The sequence below is a fragment of the Prionailurus bengalensis genome, chromosome E1 (genome assembly GCF_016509475.1).
Source record: "Prionailurus bengalensis isolate Pbe53 chromosome E1, Fcat_Pben_1.1_paternal_pri, whole genome shotgun sequence".
In the NCBI taxonomy this organism is placed as follows: domain Eukaryota; kingdom Metazoa; phylum Chordata; class Mammalia; order Carnivora; family Felidae; genus Prionailurus; species Prionailurus bengalensis.
Window position 1 is genome coordinate 19,347,882 of NC_057347.1, and position 21,002 is coordinate 19,368,883.

At 43.0% G+C, this 21,002-nt stretch overlaps 1 protein-coding gene across 13 annotated transcripts in view; it reads left to right on the forward strand.

Annotated features, from left to right (window-relative positions):
• Positions 1 to 15,545, forward strand: part of NF1 (neurofibromin 1) — a 247,496-nt gene extending 231,951 nt beyond the window's left edge. For 6 of the 13 annotated variants that reach the window (XM_043583631.1, XM_043583632.1, XM_043583628.1 and 3 more), the window contains 3 exons: positions 233 to 449; positions 1,797 to 1,895; positions 11,864 to 15,545. In XM_043583631.1, the coding sequence (XP_043439566.1) occupies positions 233 to 449; positions 1,797 to 1,895; positions 11,864 to 12,006 (459 nt within the window). In that variant the 3' untranslated portion in view covers positions 12,007 to 15,545. The remainder of the gene's footprint in view (positions 1 to 232; positions 450 to 1,796; positions 1,896 to 11,863) is intronic. The other 7 variants (XM_043583640.1, XM_043583636.1, XM_043583637.1 and 4 more) reach the window with 2 other exon arrangements.
• Positions 15,546 to 21,002: the final 5,457 nt, after the last annotated feature.

Consider the following 21,002-nt stretch of genomic DNA (forward strand, 5'->3'; position numbering starts at 1 on the left):
ATTCGGAAGCTGTAGGTGTAAGCCAAATAAAATTCCCCACATTAAGTCCCATGGTAGTCTTGAAAGACGACACCAACCTCTCCCCGCCCCCTTTTAGCGCTGCAGAATACAAAAGAAGAAAAACAGTACATTAAGCCCAAGACAAAAATTGAGTTAATCTTTTGTGGCTTCAGAGGGGATTTACAGAAAAAAAGAATGGAGCTAAAATAATTTCCTATATTTTCCATTACAGCAAACCCAAATCCCAGACTATGCTGAGCTTATTGTTAAGTTTCTTGATGCCTTGATTGACACGTATTTGCCTGGAATTGATGAAGAAACCAGTGAGGAGTCCCTCCTGACACCCACTTCTCCTTATCCTCCTGCAGTGCAGAGCCAGCTTAGTATCACTGCTAACCTTAACCTTTCTAATTCCATGACCTCACTCGCAACTTCCCAGCATTCCCCAGGTTAGTAAATGTAATCTTTATATAAATTTGAGCAATACTATTAATATACCAACATCAGGACTTCCCTTGTTATCAGGTTATAGTATATTTATAGTACATTTTGCTCCTTTTGATCATGAGGTTCATCTTACATTTCTTCTTTACCTTAGAGTTGACTTGAATTTTGTTATTCTATAAAGCTTTCTACTTTCAAACAGTTATTCATAAGATAGTGAAATGTTTAGTGTTCACATAGTGTTCTAAGGTTGATAATTTTTTAGAATTTGGCCAGGAAGAGCAACCTCTGTTACCTTACCCTGTAAGTGAAGAGAATTAGAATTCCCTTCCTAGATATATTAGCCTTGCCCTAAGGGCTTCTATGTCTCTGGTACAGCATACCATATCCAAAAAATACACAAAGTACAGTAATACCCCCTCTCCCCGTTGCCAGCAACAACTCAACCATCCAGAGACCAACCTGAAAATCTATAAATTAACAACCAGAAAAAAGCCATCTCAAGAAAATAACATCTTCAAGCTCATAAGGTGTTCCTTTACCATGGAGTCACTCTTAGGTCCACATGGGAAAAATATGCCAATGCAAACACGCAGCCAAGAAGTGGGTACACTGAGAAGGAACAGCTAATAGCTTGAGCAGGGCTGAGGCACACAAGATGGCAGGGATGGCAAACTTTACCGACTCCTGGGCTCATCCAGTGTCCCAGTGAATGTTTTCATACACCTCTGGTCCACATCAAAGGTGTTACTCAGGGCAGAACTGATGCCACTGTATATGATGATGACAGTGGGTAGTGAGGGAAAGCTTCTGTGTAGTCATGTTTGCTATTCAGAATGATACCCTTCTGAAATGGTAAAAAATTTTTAAAAAAGGTTTTGCGTTTAAAGTTCCATTATCTGAAAATTCTACTTAGGAAGCAGCTCATTCTATAAGGAAAAGGTACTATACACTGTTCTTTTTTAGGTGTTAGCATGGATTTTCTTTTTAAAAGCCAAGTAATGTATTACTCCTATTTTGTGATGTTCAAGACACATAAGTAGAACCCCCAAGTTTATAATCCTAGTTTTGCCTGAATATTTAAACATGCATAATTTCGAAGGCCTGAAGAACTTGGCAAGTATAATGGCCAATTCGCATGATAAACCGTCTCATTAAATAACCTGTATCCATCTGTTAAGCTCTGGTCAACAACAAAGCTTTGATTAGCAGAGGAAACAAACCATTTGGTCCAGCATTTATTTATCAGTCACCTTACTGCATTTCTTTTTTCCTCCAAGAAATAAAAGAAATCTGGCCAACTTCCCTTCCGCATATAACCATGTTCCTTTGCCCTGTGTCCCTTATTCCAGAGGACAGTGTTTCTCCAAGTGTGATTCCTAGACCAGCATCAGCGTCATTTGGGAGCTCCCTAGAATGCAGGTGCTACAGTCCCACTGCAGACCTCCTACGTAAGAAAGTCCAAGAGTGGGGCCCCACCAGCAGTCTGCTTTAATAAACACCCTGGGTGATCCTTACATACACTGGAGTGTGAGAGGCACTGCCCTAGGGTATGCCTGTGATCTTGACCCATTGTCAGTGTTCCAACCATTAAAGCCAGGGAAAAACTTAAAATACACTTTCTTCTAGATATTCCAGCCACTGAATTCTTTCCCTCACCATCACCATCCCCTCCAAATCTTAGCATTTGGGAGCTAAGGAGAACTACAGAGATAATTTAGTTCTAGGCCCGCCAGGGTTGAGGGTGATGGGGTAATTAAGGTTTAGAAGAGTGAAGGTAATTGCTTTATCACGCAGTTCTTCTCCAGAACCAAGGCTAGTGCTCTACCGCATACATTGTCTTCCGTATCTGTGACGTATCCATCACCTTTCTTCCTTCCCTTCATCTCCCTTTTTCTTTCGTTTATGTGTCTATTTATTGCTGTCTCATTACTTCCACCTGCCTCACCCTAAGTCCACCGCTCCTTTTCTTCTGTAGGGCTGTTTTCTGGGTTCCTTGTTGTTTGTAATGTTAATGACAATCAGAAATGTGTAGACTCTGTCTATACTGTCCTCTTGTTTTTTTAAAGTTTGGTCTATTTCCATCAAACTTTTGGCTCTTGGGCTACTAAAGTGGTGTTAAACCTGTCAAAATGATTGTTTGTTTTTATATTAACTCTTTTTTGTTTTTTACGCCCGGACTAATTGTTAGGGAGATTTCTGCCCATCTTTGCCCACTAATGGAGACAGTAAAGTAATCAGATTGAGAATAAAGGTAACAGTACAGGTTCCCCTGCTAGTTGATTAATTGCTCATATCCTGTATTGGTTTAAAAAAAAAAAAAATAGCCCTACCCTGCAACCTCTTATTTAGAACTGTTTATAAAAATCAGAAAATAGTATGTATGGTTTTTGTTAGTTTTATACGTACTCTTAGCCAAAAGGCTGAGAAGCAATTTTTTGGTCACGGTTTTCAACCAGGAGTGTCACTCCCAGTAGTTCTTCAGACGGCTGCTTGAATGGACGGCCACACTCTGGAAACCTGCCACTATGCTCAAAGGACACTGAAGCTTTAAAAGCAATAGAATTAATTACGTAAAATCGTGGTGTTCAGCAATTCCTAGCTCTCAATTGCAAATCGTGTGTCCTTGGTTTACCAGATTCATTTACCGCATGTTTTTGGAGAAGGTGGTTGTCCTTTCAGTAGTGATGTCACTCTCCAATGAAACAAACCCATTTTTATCTTTCAATTGTGGGCTCATCTCTATGAAGGGATCCTGGTTTATCTATGTATATAATTGCTGCACTTTTGTCTTTTGCTCTTATGGAATTACCTCTGTAAGAGTTAATGCTTCATTTGTAATTAGGTATACTGCTTTGTATCTCTAGCTACATGTAATCTTAGATTCCTGTCCCCTCTGTTCTTTATGGAGTGGAATTTGCTGATATCAAAGGGCTGAAAGAGGTGATGAATCTTACCCAGATTCCTAACTCAGCCTAGCATTTCAACTTTGCTGTTTGGCTGTATAAAAAGCAAAATATTTCCCTCTCTCCACTCCCATTAGCCAAGTCCCAAGCGTAAGTATTTAAAGAAACTCGATGTCACCCCCTGAAATGGAACACAAATGTGGCTTGCCATCAAATTACCCAACATTAATCTGCGCCCAGTCTCCTGAGCTGTAAGCAGGTGAAGTCTCTGTTGCCCTATGTCAAAAAGCCACGGTTGCTGATTTGCATAGAGCCCAGCTCTTCGCTGCAAACTTTCCTTGTCGATCAAGGCACTGCTGTCTACATCTTTGTTCCTTAGCAGGGTCGGCCACTCGGCTGTATTTTCTTTTTGGTCACCAACCAGCCTTCTCTGCTGTCAAATCAGCTAGGTAAGAGATTCATAAACTCCCTCCCACTCCAAAACATTAAACCTCACTTAAATAAAAAAAACTTTGGGTGGTAATTCATCAACCACCAGCTTTTGAGGAAGGGATGGTCATTTACTTACACAAAGCAATTGCCTCTGAAAATGCATTCTTCTGGACAAATTATCATTAGCTCACTTGTCTATCCCCTTAGCACAAGGAGGATTATTTGATAAATCTATATTTTAAAATGTGTAAATGGCTGTTTTCTGACTCCCTCCCTAGTTGAAATTGAATTTGGCATCGGTGGTGCCATCGGTGGAGTTCAGTGCATGTAAAATTGTATTAACTGTGGACCTTTTAGCCAAATGGACATAAAACTTTCCCTCTTCAGATTTTCCCAAATGCCACTAAGAGAACCCTGAAGAGAATCCATGGAATTTACTCTCTCATATATAAGAATATTCCAAATTGATTTTTTAATCCACTATTAGGTCCAGGGTGGTAGAGTTGGACTTGAATGGAAGAACCAGGATTAGAGCTAGAAAATCAGGTCCATCCACTTAAAAATGTTGGGGCAGGCAGGGGGCGGGACGGGGGGTCGGAGGGAGGAGTACCCTCTGTCTTGCTTAAGGCCAAGCCATGAGTGGCTCCCGTAGATGCTGAGCAAAGAAGCCTTTTTAAAGCCGTAGTTCTGAGTGCTTTATAACCATTTCAAGTGCAGTCTCCTGGCATCTTCTGTGTACATTAAAGAGCAAGTGTATCAGAAATAAAATCCAGATGGAATTAGTACTCATTAAAAAGAAATTAAGCAGATCCACTTCCAGTGTATTAAAATTTAATTGATACTCTGCCAAGGTCTCCTAGTATTTTTCACACTGTAATTTAATTCAGTAAACATTTGAACATCCGTTTTGGAGGTGTACCCTAAGGCACTCTGGGACACGTAAAGATGAGAGAGACCCTGGTCACCAGCGGCATCACGGTTTTTGCCTATGGATCTCACTCAGTATTGGATTTTGAGCTAAATTTTTTACTTCCTTCTAACAAATTCTACACGTACACAGGTTCTTTGCTTTTAAGTGCAAAATTAATACTACAGTGTTCTGTGGAAAATAACCAAAACTCCAGATATTTGTCCTACAGAGATCCATGCAAGGAACTCTTTTAGACCTAAGGAAGCGGGGAAGCTAGTAGGACTTAATACCTGCCCTCAAATGGATTTCAGAATAAGAGGGGTAAAGTGCACACAGATAACTATTTTGATTTGGCCTCTTTCGTGGGACTTGCCATGTTGTACTTCATACTGTTTTCTGATGGATCAAAGGGACATTTGTTTGGAAGAATCACGTAACAGTCGTGACAAAACTTTTATAACGTATTTGTGACCTCAGATAATGTGAGGTGTTAATTGATTTTTTTTAACCCAAACAAGCATGGGATCTATTTTAAATGGTTTTTGCTAGAAAAAGGATCTTCCCCCCCCTTTGATTAGCTTATTTTACTCTTAGTATTGGAGCATGAATTTTTTAGAACAAAAGCCTGTTCGGTTGAGTGGGTTTTTTGTTTTGTTTTTAAATCACCCCTTCCACTTTATTTTGGGACTGTTTCCAAACCTGTAAGTTACTCACTTTCCTTCTGAAATGCAGACCTTCTGGGTGGAGCAACTGGGAATTACAAGCATTCTTTAGCCAGTAGCCCTGACAGTTGTATGCACGGTAACAGTGTGTCAAAACCATTTCTCTACACTTAGACTTAGCTCTGATCCCCTACCGTTCCTGATGTGTTTACCAGGTTTAAAATGTCTCCCTCTTAGAAGAAACTTAAAGGCCTCTCTCTAGGGACTACTTAAAATCTCTGAAACAATTTTAATGTTTTAGGGAACTGCATGTGGTATCCCTAGACCTTTATTTGGCATTCTCTTGATTATTTTTCCCTTCTTTTTCTGTGTTATTATTATCCTGTATTTCAGGGAGAAAAATAATTTAAGCTGAGCAGTTGCTTGCTGTGATTTCTAATTTCTCATTTAATTTTTTTAGTTTAATTCTTGATTTAAACTAAAATTATTATTCTAACGGAGGTGGTAAAAACATGTCTACCCGTAAAATTAGAAGTTCTAACATTTGTTTACAGAGTGTAATATTGAGGCGATTAATGGTCCGAGTTCAATAATTCAAAACTGATTTCTTCTGAAAACCAGGGAACATAATAATCATCCCATACCTACTCGTATTTCACCCTTTTAAAAAATCCTGTGGCCATCACTCACTTTTGTTTTTCCTTCCATTCCGTGTCTGTGAAGCTTCTCTGCCTTGCTCTAAATCGGCAGTTTTCATGCAGCTGTTTCCTCATCAAGGTACTCTATCCTTCCGTCAGCTTTGCACGAAATACCGCTTACCCCGCGCTCGTCCTGGGCACGTGGCATGAGACTTCACTCACCGATCCCTGTAAGCACAGTTTGGCTTAGCACCTGAGGCACTTGTAACACCACCGCTGTAAGGTCTGGTGCTTATTGGGCCTGCGGGGCCGTGCAGTCTGTCTCCGTGAGGAGCTGCTTATACCCGCCCTCCCCTGCGCCGCCCCCAGCACTGAACATGCGGTCCCAGCCCTGGGCCGACGCAGGCAGGGTCACCCCAGGGACAGTTAATAGGGAGAGCAGGGTAAGTCGTTTGAGGAAGAGTTTCTAGCTTAGAAGTACTTGTTTTCCCCCAATACCAATATAAACCCAATCCCAATATTTCCTTACAAATTAAAGCTGCCCGTGTACTCTAGCCCCATATTTAAAAAAAAGGAATGCGGCCTGTACTTAGTTCTAAGGGCTAAGAAGAAAAAAATGCGATGCACTTATGTTTAATTTATAAAAGCTGTCTCCTCTTCTTTTACTCTCCTATAACTATTACACAAAAAGGTTAGACCTAATACAAAAAGAAGTAATGGCAATTGAGGAAAAGTCCATAAAAATTTTTGTTAATTCTTAGAGTTACAAGTTTGTATATCTAGCTTAAAGTACAAATATTTCCAAACATGGACTTAACATGTCTCCACGAAAGTATTTACTATACCGTAAGAACAAGCTATTGTTACCTCTTCTTCTAAGGTTTGTGTTTTGTGCTTAATCCCATTGTCCTAAGTACACATCCTAGTATGCACGTTCCAGTGTAAAATTCGAGTCCTCTGCATTTGTTCTAATACTCCTTTTAGTACGTCACGTGGTCTTTTTTATTTCAGGTGTCAAGAGCGTCTTGATTTCTGTAGTGGTTATCTTATCTGTGTGCAAGAAGTCTTCACATGGATTATCTTGTCTGATTCTTCTAACAGCCCTTGGAAATAGGCAATTCTACTCTTACCCTTAATTGACAGATTAAGAACTAAAACCTAAAGTTAGGTTCTGATCCAGCCAAGACTCAAACCTGGGTCTTCTGACATGTTTGCTTCCTTGTCTGTAATAAATGAGCCCTCTGATGTGTTTGCCTTCTCATATATGTCTTAAGACTTTTCTGACAGGTTTGCCATATTACGTATGTAATCAACTAAGCAACGCGGGGTCAGGTAACCTACCAGAGCTCCTGTGCAGCTTGTGTGAGACTTGACTTCTTAGTCTTTTTGTTGTGTGACCTCTCACAAATTAACCCATTTTTCTTTGGCTTCTCAAGAACTAAAAGGGGTTCAGTCCTTTTATTATTTCATGAAAGTATAGGTTCCAGTTTGGGGAAAACATTTTGGTCTTTAAAAAAAAAAATAGGTGAATTTTAAAAATGGAGTGTTTTATTATATGTTAGGTTAGACCTATCCCTAGCTGTCAAAATATATAAACCATGATACCTGCCTTCAAGGAACTCATGTTCGAGCAGAGGAGATAGATTTATAACTTCAATAACTATTATGTCATGTAATCATTTTTCCTTCTTGATTTCCTAAAGTCTGGCCAATAACACCTTTTGTTTAGGATTTCATCTTTATCTGGAACCACCACAATTCATTGAAGCATAGTGCTTATTAATACACTGCTCTAGAGAATTTCCAGCTTCTTCTGTCCTGCATGTCTGTAACTGGCTGCGTGTTTGACCACAGCCCATATGGGGGTGCGGGGCGGGGGGGGGTGGGGGGAGGGACTGAAACTAGGAAATCAGGACCATGCAAGTTTTTACCTTTGTTTCATTCAGGTGGTGGCCTCTGGGTTTCTATCACCTCAGGCAGCTTTGCTCTTGTGCCCACTGAGAGTCAGAAGGGTAAGCCGTTGCTTAGGGGCCTAAGAGAGACCAGACTGCAAAGCCTCAGAGGGGCAACACCAGGGTCTGCTTCCTAATTTAAAGCATCACCTGTACTGGTCGAGGGTAGATCCTGTCTCCATTTGAGCAGTCTGGCTGGCCATCTGAGAGTTCTTCCTCTGGGATGCCAAGACCAGATCCCTCACCAGTGTCTAGAGAGGTTTCTAGATGTCATTGTAGAGAGCAAAAAGAAAGAATGCTGCCAAAATTCTCAAATGTGCAAACCGGAAACCAAAATGCCAGAACTGGGCACCACGACCTCTCTGTTTCGTTCTAACTTGGCTTCTCCGAGATGCTGCACCCTGGTATAAATGTAATGCATTTTTAATTGATTTTTTTCTTACATATGACCCTCCAAGATGTTTATATCAGCTTCTCCTTTAAAGTAAAACAGTTTTGCTGTGGAGTTAGGAAACAGTTATGCCACATTTACCTGTGTGTGGCTTGTAGAGTCGGGTCACCGAGTAGGAAGAAAACACACATACAATAACAAGAATTGAGATGAAAATTAATATGAGGGCAGAGGTAGGACATCAACCTCTAACATAGCCTGGAGGCTTTTGGCTGTGGGTGATGGGACAAAGTCAGTGATACTTTAACATTTTTAACCAAAAGGAACAGGTGCTCATTCGGGGGGGGGGGGGGGGGGGGGAAATGAGGAAATTCAGAAAAATAGGAGAAAAAAAATCACCCTTAATCCCACCACTCTAACATTTTACTGTGTTTTATACATATTATAAATGTTTAACATTTTGATACATCTCCCTCCCGTTTCTTTTCTTTACATAGTAAAGGTCTAAACGTTATAGCTTGCTTTCTATCCTTAACATTTAACAGGAAATAAATAAGCCTTTTAAATTTTTATTTAGAGGTCTGAAAGTTACTCGCTTGACAGAAAACAGAAGATCCTTAGTATTTCTTTGGAGAAACCTTCACCCTAGTGACTTAGTCTGTGACTACACCTTCTGTGATTTTCATTCTGGGAATATCAGTGAGCAGGCCCTTGTGCCTCCGCAGAAGCATTGCCCCCTCGCAGTGTAATGAACGAGTGCCTTCTCCCTGGAGTGAGCCCAGCCCAGCAGTGGCAAGGCTGTCTCAAAGGTGTGCACACGAGAGCAAGCCCCAGGCTGGCGGATTGCTGCCAGAGAGCCACGGGCCCTCCTCGTGGTTGCCCACGCTGAGCTCCTCCTGATGGCTGTCTCCCAGTTGTTTTCAGACTCTTCTCTTCTTAAATCCTCGTTTTGCCTGAATCTTAACTTTCTATGAAGGATAGGACCCCAGGTAAGGAACTGTGGACTTGAACTTGTAGGCCCCATGCAGATTTAAGGAAATGGAAGGTCATATGCACTGAATTCATGGCAATTTCGGATGGAAAAAGCTAAAAAAAAATTATTTTTGTCTTTTCCACTCCATATATGACACCACACCCTCGAGATCAGGGGTTGCACGCTTTTTGGCTCTGAATTACAGCGATCACATTTAAAACTGGTAGCATTCCCTTCAGCCCATATTTACTGAAGAAGATAGCAACTAGATCCTAAAGGAAAAGGAAAATGAATAATAAATAATCTTTGCTTTTTTGGGCATAGAGGAAATAAGATGTAGACACAACTGGTGGTGCAGGGAGACTGTAAGAGATACAAATGCCCTCTAGAAGCAAGGAGAGAGAGAGAGAGAGAGAGAGAGAGAGAAAGTAAGTTCTGGCAGGAGACTGCAGAAGGCATCAGGAAGGAAATGGAGAGGAGAAAAAAATGGGTTGGACGTATCTAATGGAGACAGGCGTGGCAATGGAAAGAGCCCGCACAAACACACACTGCAGAGCTCAGGGCACGCTAGAGATGATGAGCAGCCTTCTTTGCATTTTGTTATTATTTTTGTAAAAATCGCCTGAGGAAGATGCAAATAAACACGCAGACGAGGACAAAGCTCATCCAGAATTGTGTCACCCAGAGAAGCGTTCTGTGAACACCGTGGTGCGCTTTCTTCCATTCACCTTTCTGCACACATGGTTAGAACGGGACAGATTCCAGATGCTGGTTCCCTGTGCTCGGCTCCCAGGGAGGGGTGGGGGGCGCCGTCTGACTCTGCACTCAGACTTGCAGCCCGGGGCACGCTCTCATAAAGAAACACTAGCAAGTGTCCGCCTTCCTGTGGCAAGTTCGAGACAGCAAACCCCTGTTGAGCCTGTGCACGTCTGGCCTTACACTCTGAATGGAATTCAGGGCCAAATCTAAATGATATGTGGCTCCTAGAAGGTCATCACAAATTCGCTTCCTTTTCATGAGCCAATAAGTAGATGTCTGGATCTATGTCCGTCTTCTGTAACATGAAGCCTTCTTGGCTTGAAATGGTCCTGGGTCCAAAAGTGGGTATTTTTTCATCCTCAGATTTCATGTTTATTTTAAGAATCAAATGGTATGATAAGAATTAGGTAAAAATTACCTGAATTAACGCTACCCAGAAATAACGTATTCTGGCAGGTGTTTTCCCAGCTTTTTTTGTTTTTTTTTTTTTTCTACTTTTACTAAATCATGGTCATCTTTCTGTATCCGTAAATATCGACCAGTACTTTGCACTTTGATACAAATTGCCAACACGCCCTCCAGCTTTCTGCTGTCCCACCAAGTTATACCATAGGTGGGTATAATCAGTAATTATTTTGGTAAATTTTGCTGAAGCGTCACAGAAAAATACACAGATCAAATTTACAACCTAGTGAACTTTTAAGAAGTGAACACTTAAAAATCCAACATCCGGATCAAGAAACAGAACATTGCCAACACCCCCAAGAAACTACCCACATTCCCCCTTCCAGTCACTACTTCCCAGGGTCACCACTATTCTGTTACCTAATTTGTAATCTTTACTAATCTGATTAACTATGTTGTGTTTTGCTTCCGGTTACTTTTATGAAGTCACTGCTTGGACTGTTGATAAAATTCATCGTAGGGCCCAGTTTCTGGAGGTTAAATCTCCTCCGTGAAAGAAACGAATGGCATCTATTTTAGGTGCAGAACATGAAGTGATATGCCAGAGTTGAAAAGGTTAAAGCAAAGATTCTACAGGGGCACCTGGGTAGCTCAATTGGTTAAGTGTCCAACTCTTGATTTCCACTCAGATCATGATCTCACAGTTTGTGAGTTCGAGCCCCACGTCGGGCTCTGCGCTGACAGCATGGAGCCTGCTTGGGAGTCTCTCTCTCTTCCTCTCTCTCTCCCCCTCCCCCACCCCCTGCTCATACATACACTCTCTCTCTCAAAATAAGTATTTTAAAAAAGATTCTACAGTATAACCTTTGTCATATATTCTCAGTAAATATTTGAGTTCCTTTGAGACAGGCACTGCGATTTAAAAAAAAAAAAATCTTCCTTTCTTTGAAATGACAAATTTCAGTATCTTCTGCAACTGGAGAGTATATTCTGTGTTTAAACACCGGTAAGGCAATGTGGCTAGAAGCTGACCTCTGCTGGAAGCTTCTGGTATGATTTGGTGGTAGGAGCTCTCGTCTTCCCTGGTGGCTGCTAGCCTTTCGTTCAGCTCAAGCCCGCCTGCCTCTCTAGCTTTTCCTTGCAACTTGTCAGTTTGTTCTTTTTCTTTTCTTCCTTATGCTGTTTTTCTGCCGTGATAGCAAATTTTGCTTAACAAAATGTGAAGTTTTGTGTGTGGCAAGGTCTTTGTGAGTAAACATCCTAGCAGCTGTTACAATGAAATACGCGAAAGCAATTTGCCAGGTTGCAACCTCCTTTAGCCGTCATGAGATTCAGCCCCGGAGCCCAGCACCAGAGGAGGGAGAGTAACTGGCTGCTTCTCTTCTCTCCAGGGATCGACAAGGAGAACGTTGAACTCTCCCCCACCTCTGGCCACTGTAACAGTGGACGCACTCGCCATGGATCCGCAAGCCAGGTGCAGAAGCAAAGAAGCGCTGGCAGTTTCAAACGTAATAGCATTAAGAAGATCGTGTGAAGCTTTCTTCCTTTCCTTTTTCAAACAGACTTAACTTACACGGGCTCTTCACCAGTGACCCCTCACCACCGTGCTGTGACGCTGCACTTCATGTTCCACGAGGAGCCCGTCCGAGTCTGCCATGTTGCCAGATGATCAACTCTTGGAAGCATTGCCTAAATCTAATGCTGCTTTTTCTTTAACTTTTGTTGTTGTTGTCGTTCTCCTACTTTTGGTGTGTCTGGTGTGAGCAGGTGTTCGGAACAACTGCAAAGAAAGTGGGAGGTCAGGACGCTTGAACTGAGAACGTCCCACTTGTGAGAAAGGATGAACTCTTGATTACTGCTACCACTGGCCAGCTATGAAAGCCATTTGCACAGAGCTCTGCCTTCTATGTTTTCCCCTCCTTCGTCCTACAAAGTAAAGTGTTAGTCTCACTCACACACCTTTCGAGATAGGAGTTCATGGGACAAGTAGTACTATAACCCCGGTATGTTTCATCTGACTTTTAGCTGTGGACTTTTTTTTACCTTACAAAACCGAAGGAACCGTGGACGTCAAGCCTCAGTGACTTCACACCATAAAGCCACAGGCAAGGTACTTTGGGGGGTGGAGGGATTTAGAGTTTTGTAATGAGTTCTTAAGAAATACTAACACTCGAGTATTAGCAATAATCACAGGAAAGGAAGCATAACCACGCATATCTTAACGTTACCGAATTAAAGCGACGGGTTCTGAGGCCTTATCCAAACTCCGTCGTCCAAACTAGTTTATTTTTGTCTCCAGTTGATTATCTTTTAACCTTCAAGTATGCTGAAAGTTGTTGTTTCTGTTTTTGTAAGCCAAAACTATACTAAGTATAGTCATGATCTGTTCTCCCCCTCCTTCTCTTCTTTCCTAAATAATTCTGAGCAGGGTAATCCGTGAACAAAGTGTTGGAAATTGTTCCTTGAAGGTCATTTTCGTAAATGTTTGCATTAGCTCCATAGCAAAATGGAATGGTACGTGACTTCTAGAGTAGCTGATGCTTTTAATTTCGTCGGATGACTTTCCCAGAAACACAGAGTATGGTGTATATTATCAAAAGTTTCTTTGACGACGTGTATTTTAAGTGTCTCGTGATCTCACCCCCTCCCCTCCGAAAAAATCAGGAATCCTCTTAGCAAACCATTTGGGTTCTATATGATAGAACTGCATTTAACCACTGTGAAAGGACGGGCCGGCCTGCATTCGTGTGACAATAGGGGACCTTAACAGTTGCTGCTATACTGAACCGTATGGGTTATCCTGGTGTTGGAATTTCCCTGGTAATGCAGACCCAAGTTTTGGGTGGTACCTGCAGTATGCAAAATGATTTGACTTCAGTGAACACAGTCGTAGTGTCCGGATGTTCCAATTTAGAACTGAACCGTATTTATTACAAAAAGATAATATCCCCCTATTCCCAGGTTCCCTTTATCTGTTCCGATGTGATGGCTTTGGGAGGGGAAAGAAACGTAGGGGAGGGGAGCTTCCTGTAGTGCTATTCCATGAGCGGATTTCAGTAAATTAAATTCCACAGCTAAATCAAGACATAATGGTACATTGAAGTGTTCTGATTTTAATAATATAACACATTTCACATTTATCCACACAGTAACAATGTAATATGTTAATGTAAATAAAATTGCTTTTGATATTGAGAAATAACAAGAATTTAATTTTTTTAATTTGTTTACAGTCTCGGAAAAGTAAGAACCATCTGCCAAAATAAAAGGAGAAAACACTTTAGTTAATACTAAAGTTAATGGTTATTTTGACATAGAATTGTTGGAAAATATTGAAGACAGGTGCAATTAACTAAATTTGTGTTTTTATTGTAGAGGCTGCGTTAGAGTAGTGTTTATAGTAACAGAGCAACTAAGTCTATAAAGATGCTAAGACTAGAGCTGAGTTCAGAGGTAGATCCTTAACAACCCGATGCCACGCTGCTGTTAAGGTCGTGGTTCTCCCACGACCCCGTGCTCCTGGGAAGGTATCGCGACTCCTTGGATCCTGGAATAAAAGGCAGATGTGAGCCTTTAATCATTGTGGTTCCATGTTTTTCCTCTTGGTTGGTTCGGTGCGTGTTGGTGGGTGTTGTTACACTGTTCTGCTTCTCCCAATCAAAATAGAGAAACTGCCAAAGGTTTTCTGTTAAAAAATAGTGATGTTTCCATAACAAACTTTTCCAGGTATGGTATTTCTTAAATTTATTCATTATTTCCCTCTAGTGTAATGAATGGAATGAATTCACTTGAAGTACCTCACGAAATGATCAGCGTTGCACAAATCAAAATTGAGCCTTCTTTGAACTGCAAAAATACTTTTTTGATCAGTACATCCTGGAAATTTGAGAACGCCCTAAGGTTTAAAATTTACCTTGTTTAGAGAACTTCTGACTTTTGAGGAGAACCTAACTTTCCACGTAACTAAAATGAACATGAGCCTAAGCCTCACCAGTACTCGTCCCCTGAGAAATGAAACGCTCTCTCAGGCCTCCTACCACCATCTATCTACACAAGAAATCTGAGGTTCAGAGCAAGTTGCCCATTTTGCGTAATCCAATGTGAGTTCTACAAAGAACATCATAATTGGGGTTTGTGGATGTTTCCCCTGACTTGCTAAAGAGGCAAACGTGACTCAGCACGTCGCTGTGCAGAACCCACCTGTTTTATCACGGGCCCCATCCCAGGGGTGCGCCCTTATTCACCAACATCGCGACGCCGTTCCCTGGCTCTAGGGGAAAGCGGCGAGGCTCTGCCCTTCATCCACTCACCCCTCCCCTGCCCGTTACAGAATGCCAGCCCCGTGCAATCCTGATGGGTGGGGGGGGGGAGGGAGGAGGAGGGGCGCCAGGACCCCCAGGAGCAGTCAGCTGCCGCCCCCACAGGACTCCCTCCCTGCTTGGCGGGTTTTAGGCTTTTTCCGTTTTGTTTTGGCTTTCCGTTTGCTACACCCCTCCCAGCCCTCCAGGCATCATGAGGCATGTCTTATTCAATGTTATGCAATGGACTTCTAAAAAAAAAAATTCACTCTTCGTGTCAGCCACACAATTTTTTTTAAAGCAGTATATTCACCTGTAAATAGTTTGTGTAAAATTTGACAGAAAAGTATATTTACTACACTGTAAATACATGTGATGATATATTGTATTATTTTGCTTTTTTTGTAAAGCAGTTAGTTGCTGTACATGGATAACAAAAATTTGATTATTCTCGTGTTAGTATTGTTAACTTCTTCCTGCGACTGCGTTACATCATTTAAAGAAAATGCCGTGTATTGTAAACTTACATTGTATATGATAACTTCCTCTCCTTTCCATCTGGGCCTAAACTTTGGCAGTTCCCTTGTCTACAGCCTTGTGAACATTGTCCGCCAGCAGGAGAAATACTGCCCGGCAGTCAGAATGGATCATTGTAGGGGAAAATTGTAGAAATCCATTTCAGACCATTGTTGTTCCCACCCCGTTTTCCTCCCTGTGTATGTACTCCACACCCCCCACCCCCCCTTTTTTTAAGTAAAATGTAAATTCAATCTGCTCTAAGATGTGGGGAGTTGTTTAATTGCTTCACATGCCTCAGCTCTGTTTTCTCACTTCCCCCCCACTTCTCCCTGATCTTTTGAAACATCAAGGCCGGTTCCTTTCTTTTAAGGATGCCTTGGGTTCTCCTCCCTCCCACAGCATGGGACAGACCTTTCTATTTCCAGAACCTCTCTAAAGGAAAAGTAAAATAATTTTGGTGAACCGTGTAGGGGAGGAAGAGTTTTCCTCGCGCCTTTTAGGGTCCCTGGCTGCGTCTGAGAATTAAACTGACAAGGACAGCTTAACAGAAGAAAAGCACACAGCACAGGTTTACAGTATACGAGGCTTTATAAGAAAATGAAGACCCGAAGCAATTAGACCTGGGGGTGTTTATGCTTGTTCTGCTCGATGAAGAGGGCGGTCACGGAGGAACATGATAGTCAAAGAGTGTGAGGTAAGTGTAGTCAAGGGGAGGGTGGGGGACACTTAGCAAGGCCTGTTTGTTTCCATGGTCTTGTCTTTGGAGATAAGGATGCTCCTTTTTTCTGGGCCTAGGGAGAATGACTCTCACAGGAGGGGATCATGCCCTGTTTTCAGGGGGAAAGGGCAGGGGCAAGGTCAGAGTGAATGCCTCCGCCATTTTCTCAGACTCCCTGTGCCGTGTTTGGGGGTTGTGTGGCCTGACCCCCACCCAGTGCTTTTTCAGGACAGCTCAAGCTGAGGGGTGACTGTTCTCTGGGATGAGCCGTCTTGACTTCTTTTAAAATGAGCCGTTGGAAATGCCAAGACCCCCCTGAGATGGAGCAGTCAGAGGGCCTGTGTTGGGACCGTACACCTCTCCCCACCTTTTCAGCGTTCCCTCCGTGGACTCTTCTGTGACGCTACATGGGTAAACACTGGAAAACACTTTCCCTGGCTCAGCTGATGCCAGCTTTACTATTTACCCCATTAGGTGGGCTACTCCCGGGTGGAGAAAGAATCCAGCCTAAACCCTGTAGGCAGGACAGAGCTGATCCTTAGGAGGATGGCAGTGCCTGGCGTTAAATAAAGGACTAAAGCACCATGAAACAGATTCCCGCACGTGTGGGGCAAGGGCTGGTCTGTTTGTGGGGACGCAGAACAGGTGTACCTCACCTGAAGAGCTTGCTAATATTTCTTGGGCCCTCTGAGGCACAGGCAGACTCCAGGGATGGGGTTCTAGGAGGGACAAAGAGTTTAAAGCCTCTGAGGTGACTGTCCTGGGTGCCCAGGCATAACTCCGCTGTCTTTTCCCTGTGGCCTAAAGCGTGGTAGCCCAAACTAGGGATGCCTCTGGGGTAATAACCCTTTGGACCACACCTCTCTATCCCTGGACAATAAGTTCCTTGACACGGACCATATTGTTTATCTTTTGTGGGGCCCCGTGCCCTTTCTTGGCCTGTACAGACTTTTGCTTTCTAGGACACCCTCGGGGACTTGAGAAATGACCAAGAAGCGTGTCCGGGTGGAGATATGTCTAGTGAGCAGTTGAAAGTAGGGTTATAGGGGCGCCTGGGTGGCCCAGTCGGTTAAGTGTCTGACTTCAGCCCAGGTCATGATCTCACCACAGTTTGTGGGATTGAGCCTCGCGTCGGGCTCTGTGCTGACAGCTCAGGGCCTGGAGCCTGCTTCGGATTCTGTGTCTCCCTCTCTCTCTCTCTGCCCCTTCTCCGCTCATGCTATCTCTCCTCTCTCTCTCTCTCTCTCTCTCTCTCTCTCTCTCTCTCTCTCTCTGTCTGTCTCTCAAAATAAATAATGTTTAAAAAAAAAAAAAAAAGAGGGGCACCTGGGTGGCTCAGTCAGTTAAGCATCCGACTTCGGCTCAGGTCATGATCTCACAGTTCGTGGGTTCAAGCCCCGCATCGGGCTCTGTGCTGACAGCTCAGAGCCTGGAGTCCGCTTCAGATTCTGTGTCTCCCTCTCTCTCTCTCTCTGCCCCTTCTCCGCTCATGCTATCTCTCCTCTCTCTCCCTCTCTATCTCTATCTCTTTCTCAAATAAACATTTACAAAGATTTTTAACAAACATGCCTTAGCCCCAGAGCAGCAAAAACAGGGGTACTCTGTATCTCTGAGTCTGGCCCAAAGTCCAAGTACAGTCAGAAACTGACGGCAAGGGGTCCTCCCTTATTGATTGAGTGATCTATGCACTGAAAGCAGAAAAGAAATGGGTGATCTAGGCTTCGAGCAAAAACGCCACTACCGCCCCCTATACTTGTATCCGGAGACAAATGAAAAAAAAAAAAAAAAAAGGTTTGGTTTTGTTTTGATTAACAAAAGAGTCCATTTCTGAGTTTGCAGGCATTCGTTCCGCTCACGGAAGAAAGAAACATCGATTGGACCCCTTGTTTTCACAAATGAACTCCAGCATCAGCACCTCCTGGAAATGGCTCCGTTCAGGCACTGGTTTCTCTTGGTTCTGGAACAGCTGCTCGTTGGCAGGGTTGGGATGGAGCGCTCCTACACTCCGGCTAGGCTCTGAGCCTCAGTTACAGGCATCATGCGCGTTTGAGGCCCTCGGCAGATGGTTGCTGAAGGACACGTAAGGCTCTGTGTTCTCAGGGAACTGTAGAAATAGATGTAATAAGGAAAAAAAAAAAAAAAAAAAAAAAAAGACCCTCTTCCTAATAGCCATCCCAGTGCAAAATCCCTACCAAAATGGAGATGACCTGTGTCTCCTAATAAGGACCGACTGAAAACCGTAATCCAGGTTTTGAGATTTCACGTTTCAGTAAAATTTCCAAAATGTATTTTGTCCATTCATACCGTTAGAAGAAAGCACGAACCTTTTTAAAAAGTCTTTGTATGGGGCGCCTGGGTGGCGCAGTTGGTTAAGCGTCCGACTTCAGCCAGGTCACGATCTCGTGGTCCGTGAGTTCGAGCCCCGTGTCAGGCTCTGGGCTGATGGCTTGGAGCCTGGAGCCTGTTTCCGATTCTGTGTCTCCCTCTCTCTCTCTGCCCCTCCCCCATTCATGCTCTGTCTCTCTCTGTCCCAAAAATAAATTAAAAACGTTGAAAAAAAAATTTTTTTTAATAAATAAATAAATAAATAAATAAAAAGTCTTTGTATAATGAAAAAGCCATTTCAACCTCAAAAGAGTAGGGAGAGAGGGGATTCTTTAAGAGGAATTAATTTTGCTTCGTAAAAAGTCACTGTGTTGTCCTCCTCCCACAGCACTTCTCAGCAGGTGGGCATGTGACTGACCTGACCCGCAGGTCTGAAAGGAGAGCTGAGTAAATGGAGAGACAGACCACAGCCCTGGGTGGGAGAACTGAATAGTACAGTGTCAAGTCTTCCCAAGTTACTGATTTTTTTTTAACTCCTTTTTACATGAAGTTCATTTATTTATTTGAGAGGGGGAGAGGAGCAGAGAGAGCGGACCCCAAGTAGGCTCCACGCTGTCCGCACAGAGCCAGATGTGGGACTCAGTCTCAAACCTGAGATCATGACCTGAGCTGAAATCAAGAGTCAGATGCTCAACGGACTGAGCCACCCAGGCGCCCCTGCAAATTGCCGATTTAATGCACTTCCAATCCAGATCCAAACAAAATGACCCTAGGGTGTATCTTGGAGCATAAACAAGAAAGCATGGCTAAGAAAAAAGAAAAAAACATAGTTGGAAACTTCCCTTACTAGATAATGTAGACACTTTAAAATATTTCAAATTGATCATTTAATTAAACTAAATAGAATGGAACAGGCAAAAAGGTCCTAATTATGCTATAGTTTAAATGAAACAAAACACCAGTAACCTCCAAATTTCATTAAGCCACAAAGGCAGATTCCCCACCCTGCTACGTGTCCACCACTGGCTGGTAGGGGGCGCTGCTCACCCAGTTTCTATGGCTCCGAAGTGCCGCCTCCACAGCAAAGAGCTGGTCAGACAGCAGAGGGGGAGCTCGGGCACCGCTGCCCCAGTCTCCCCCTGGGACGATGTTAATGTTCCATAGCCACCCTGTCCAGTATGGTGGCCACAGCCACACGAGGCCGAAATGTGGCTATTGAAACTGACGAACTTACTTTTTATGTCATTTACATTAAATGTAGTTACATGGGGCTGGTGACTACCAGATTGGAGAGCCCAGCACCCAGGGAGGTCTCACATTAGCAATTATAGGCCTGAGGCCAGGCATGCAACCACTTCTGCTCACTGTCACTCCCAGACTTGTCACACAGCTCCACAAAATAAATCACAAGGGTCCCAAAAAGCTATTCTTCGTTGCCCAGAAGGATGGCTAGAAATGTTGGCCAAGAACGTAAATAACTCTCACAATAGGGAAGGACTTTGTAAGCCGAAAGCAGCGGAAGATATCCTAAAGATTATGCCAAAATGCCCCCATGTCCAAAGAACTCACCCAAAACTTAAAGGCCAACAGAGAAAAAACTGAATAAAAATAAAGGCCAACAGAGAAACTGTTCCTATTATAAAGAGTTCATTTGGGGCGCCTGGGTGGCACAGTCGGTTAAGCATCCGACTTCAGCCAGGTCACGATCTCATGGCCCGTGAGTTCGAGCCCCGCATCAGGCTCTGGGCTGATGGCTCAGAGCCTGGAGCCTGTTTCCGATTCTGTGTCTCCCTCTCTCTCTGCCCCTCCCCCGTTCATGCTCTGTCTCTCTCTGTCCCAAAAATAAATAAATGTTGAAAAAAAAATTAAAAAAAAAAGAGTTCGTTAAAATCAATTATTTTATTTTATTTTTTTATGTTTATTTACTTAGGGTGAGGTGGGGAGGGGTAGAAAGGGGGTGGGGGAGAGAGAGAGAGAGGGTGAGAGAGAATCCCAAGCAGGCTGCACACTGCCAGCAAGGAGCCCGATGTGGGGCTCAAACTCACAAACCAAGAGATCATGACCTGAGCTGAAGTCAGATGCTTAACCCACTGAGCCACCCAGGTGCCCCAAAATCAATTTTAAGAAAAGACCCATGTAGAAAAAAAAATGGGCAAAGGACATGAATGGCTAATTCACAGAAAGAAATACTGTACCAATTGCTAATCACTATACAATGAAAAAGTTCACACTCAGTAAAGAAAAAAATTCCAATAGATACAGTGAAATATTTTCATCTGTCAAATTAGCATAGATGTATCTAACTGATACTTGGTGCTGGTCAGGAGAGAGTGGGATGGACTCATGCACTTGACCTCATCTTCCTGTGTCACCAGCCTTAAGAACATCCGCACCGTTTGCCCCAGTAATACTGTAATCTGGTCATCTAGCCTAGAGAAAGAAGGGATCAGAGTGCTAAGACTTCCATTAAAGTATCATATATAATATCAAAACACCTGGAGACAACCAAAACGTTAGCCAAATTATCTACGTTTTTCCAGCACTTTCTGGAAGCTGACAAGGGCCTCCTTATATAGCCTTTAAAAACGGGTTTAAAGAACAATATTTAAATTTGAGAGAAAACTTCCAGTAGAATCAAGAGTTTGAAAACTGTGCATGAGGGCTGATCCT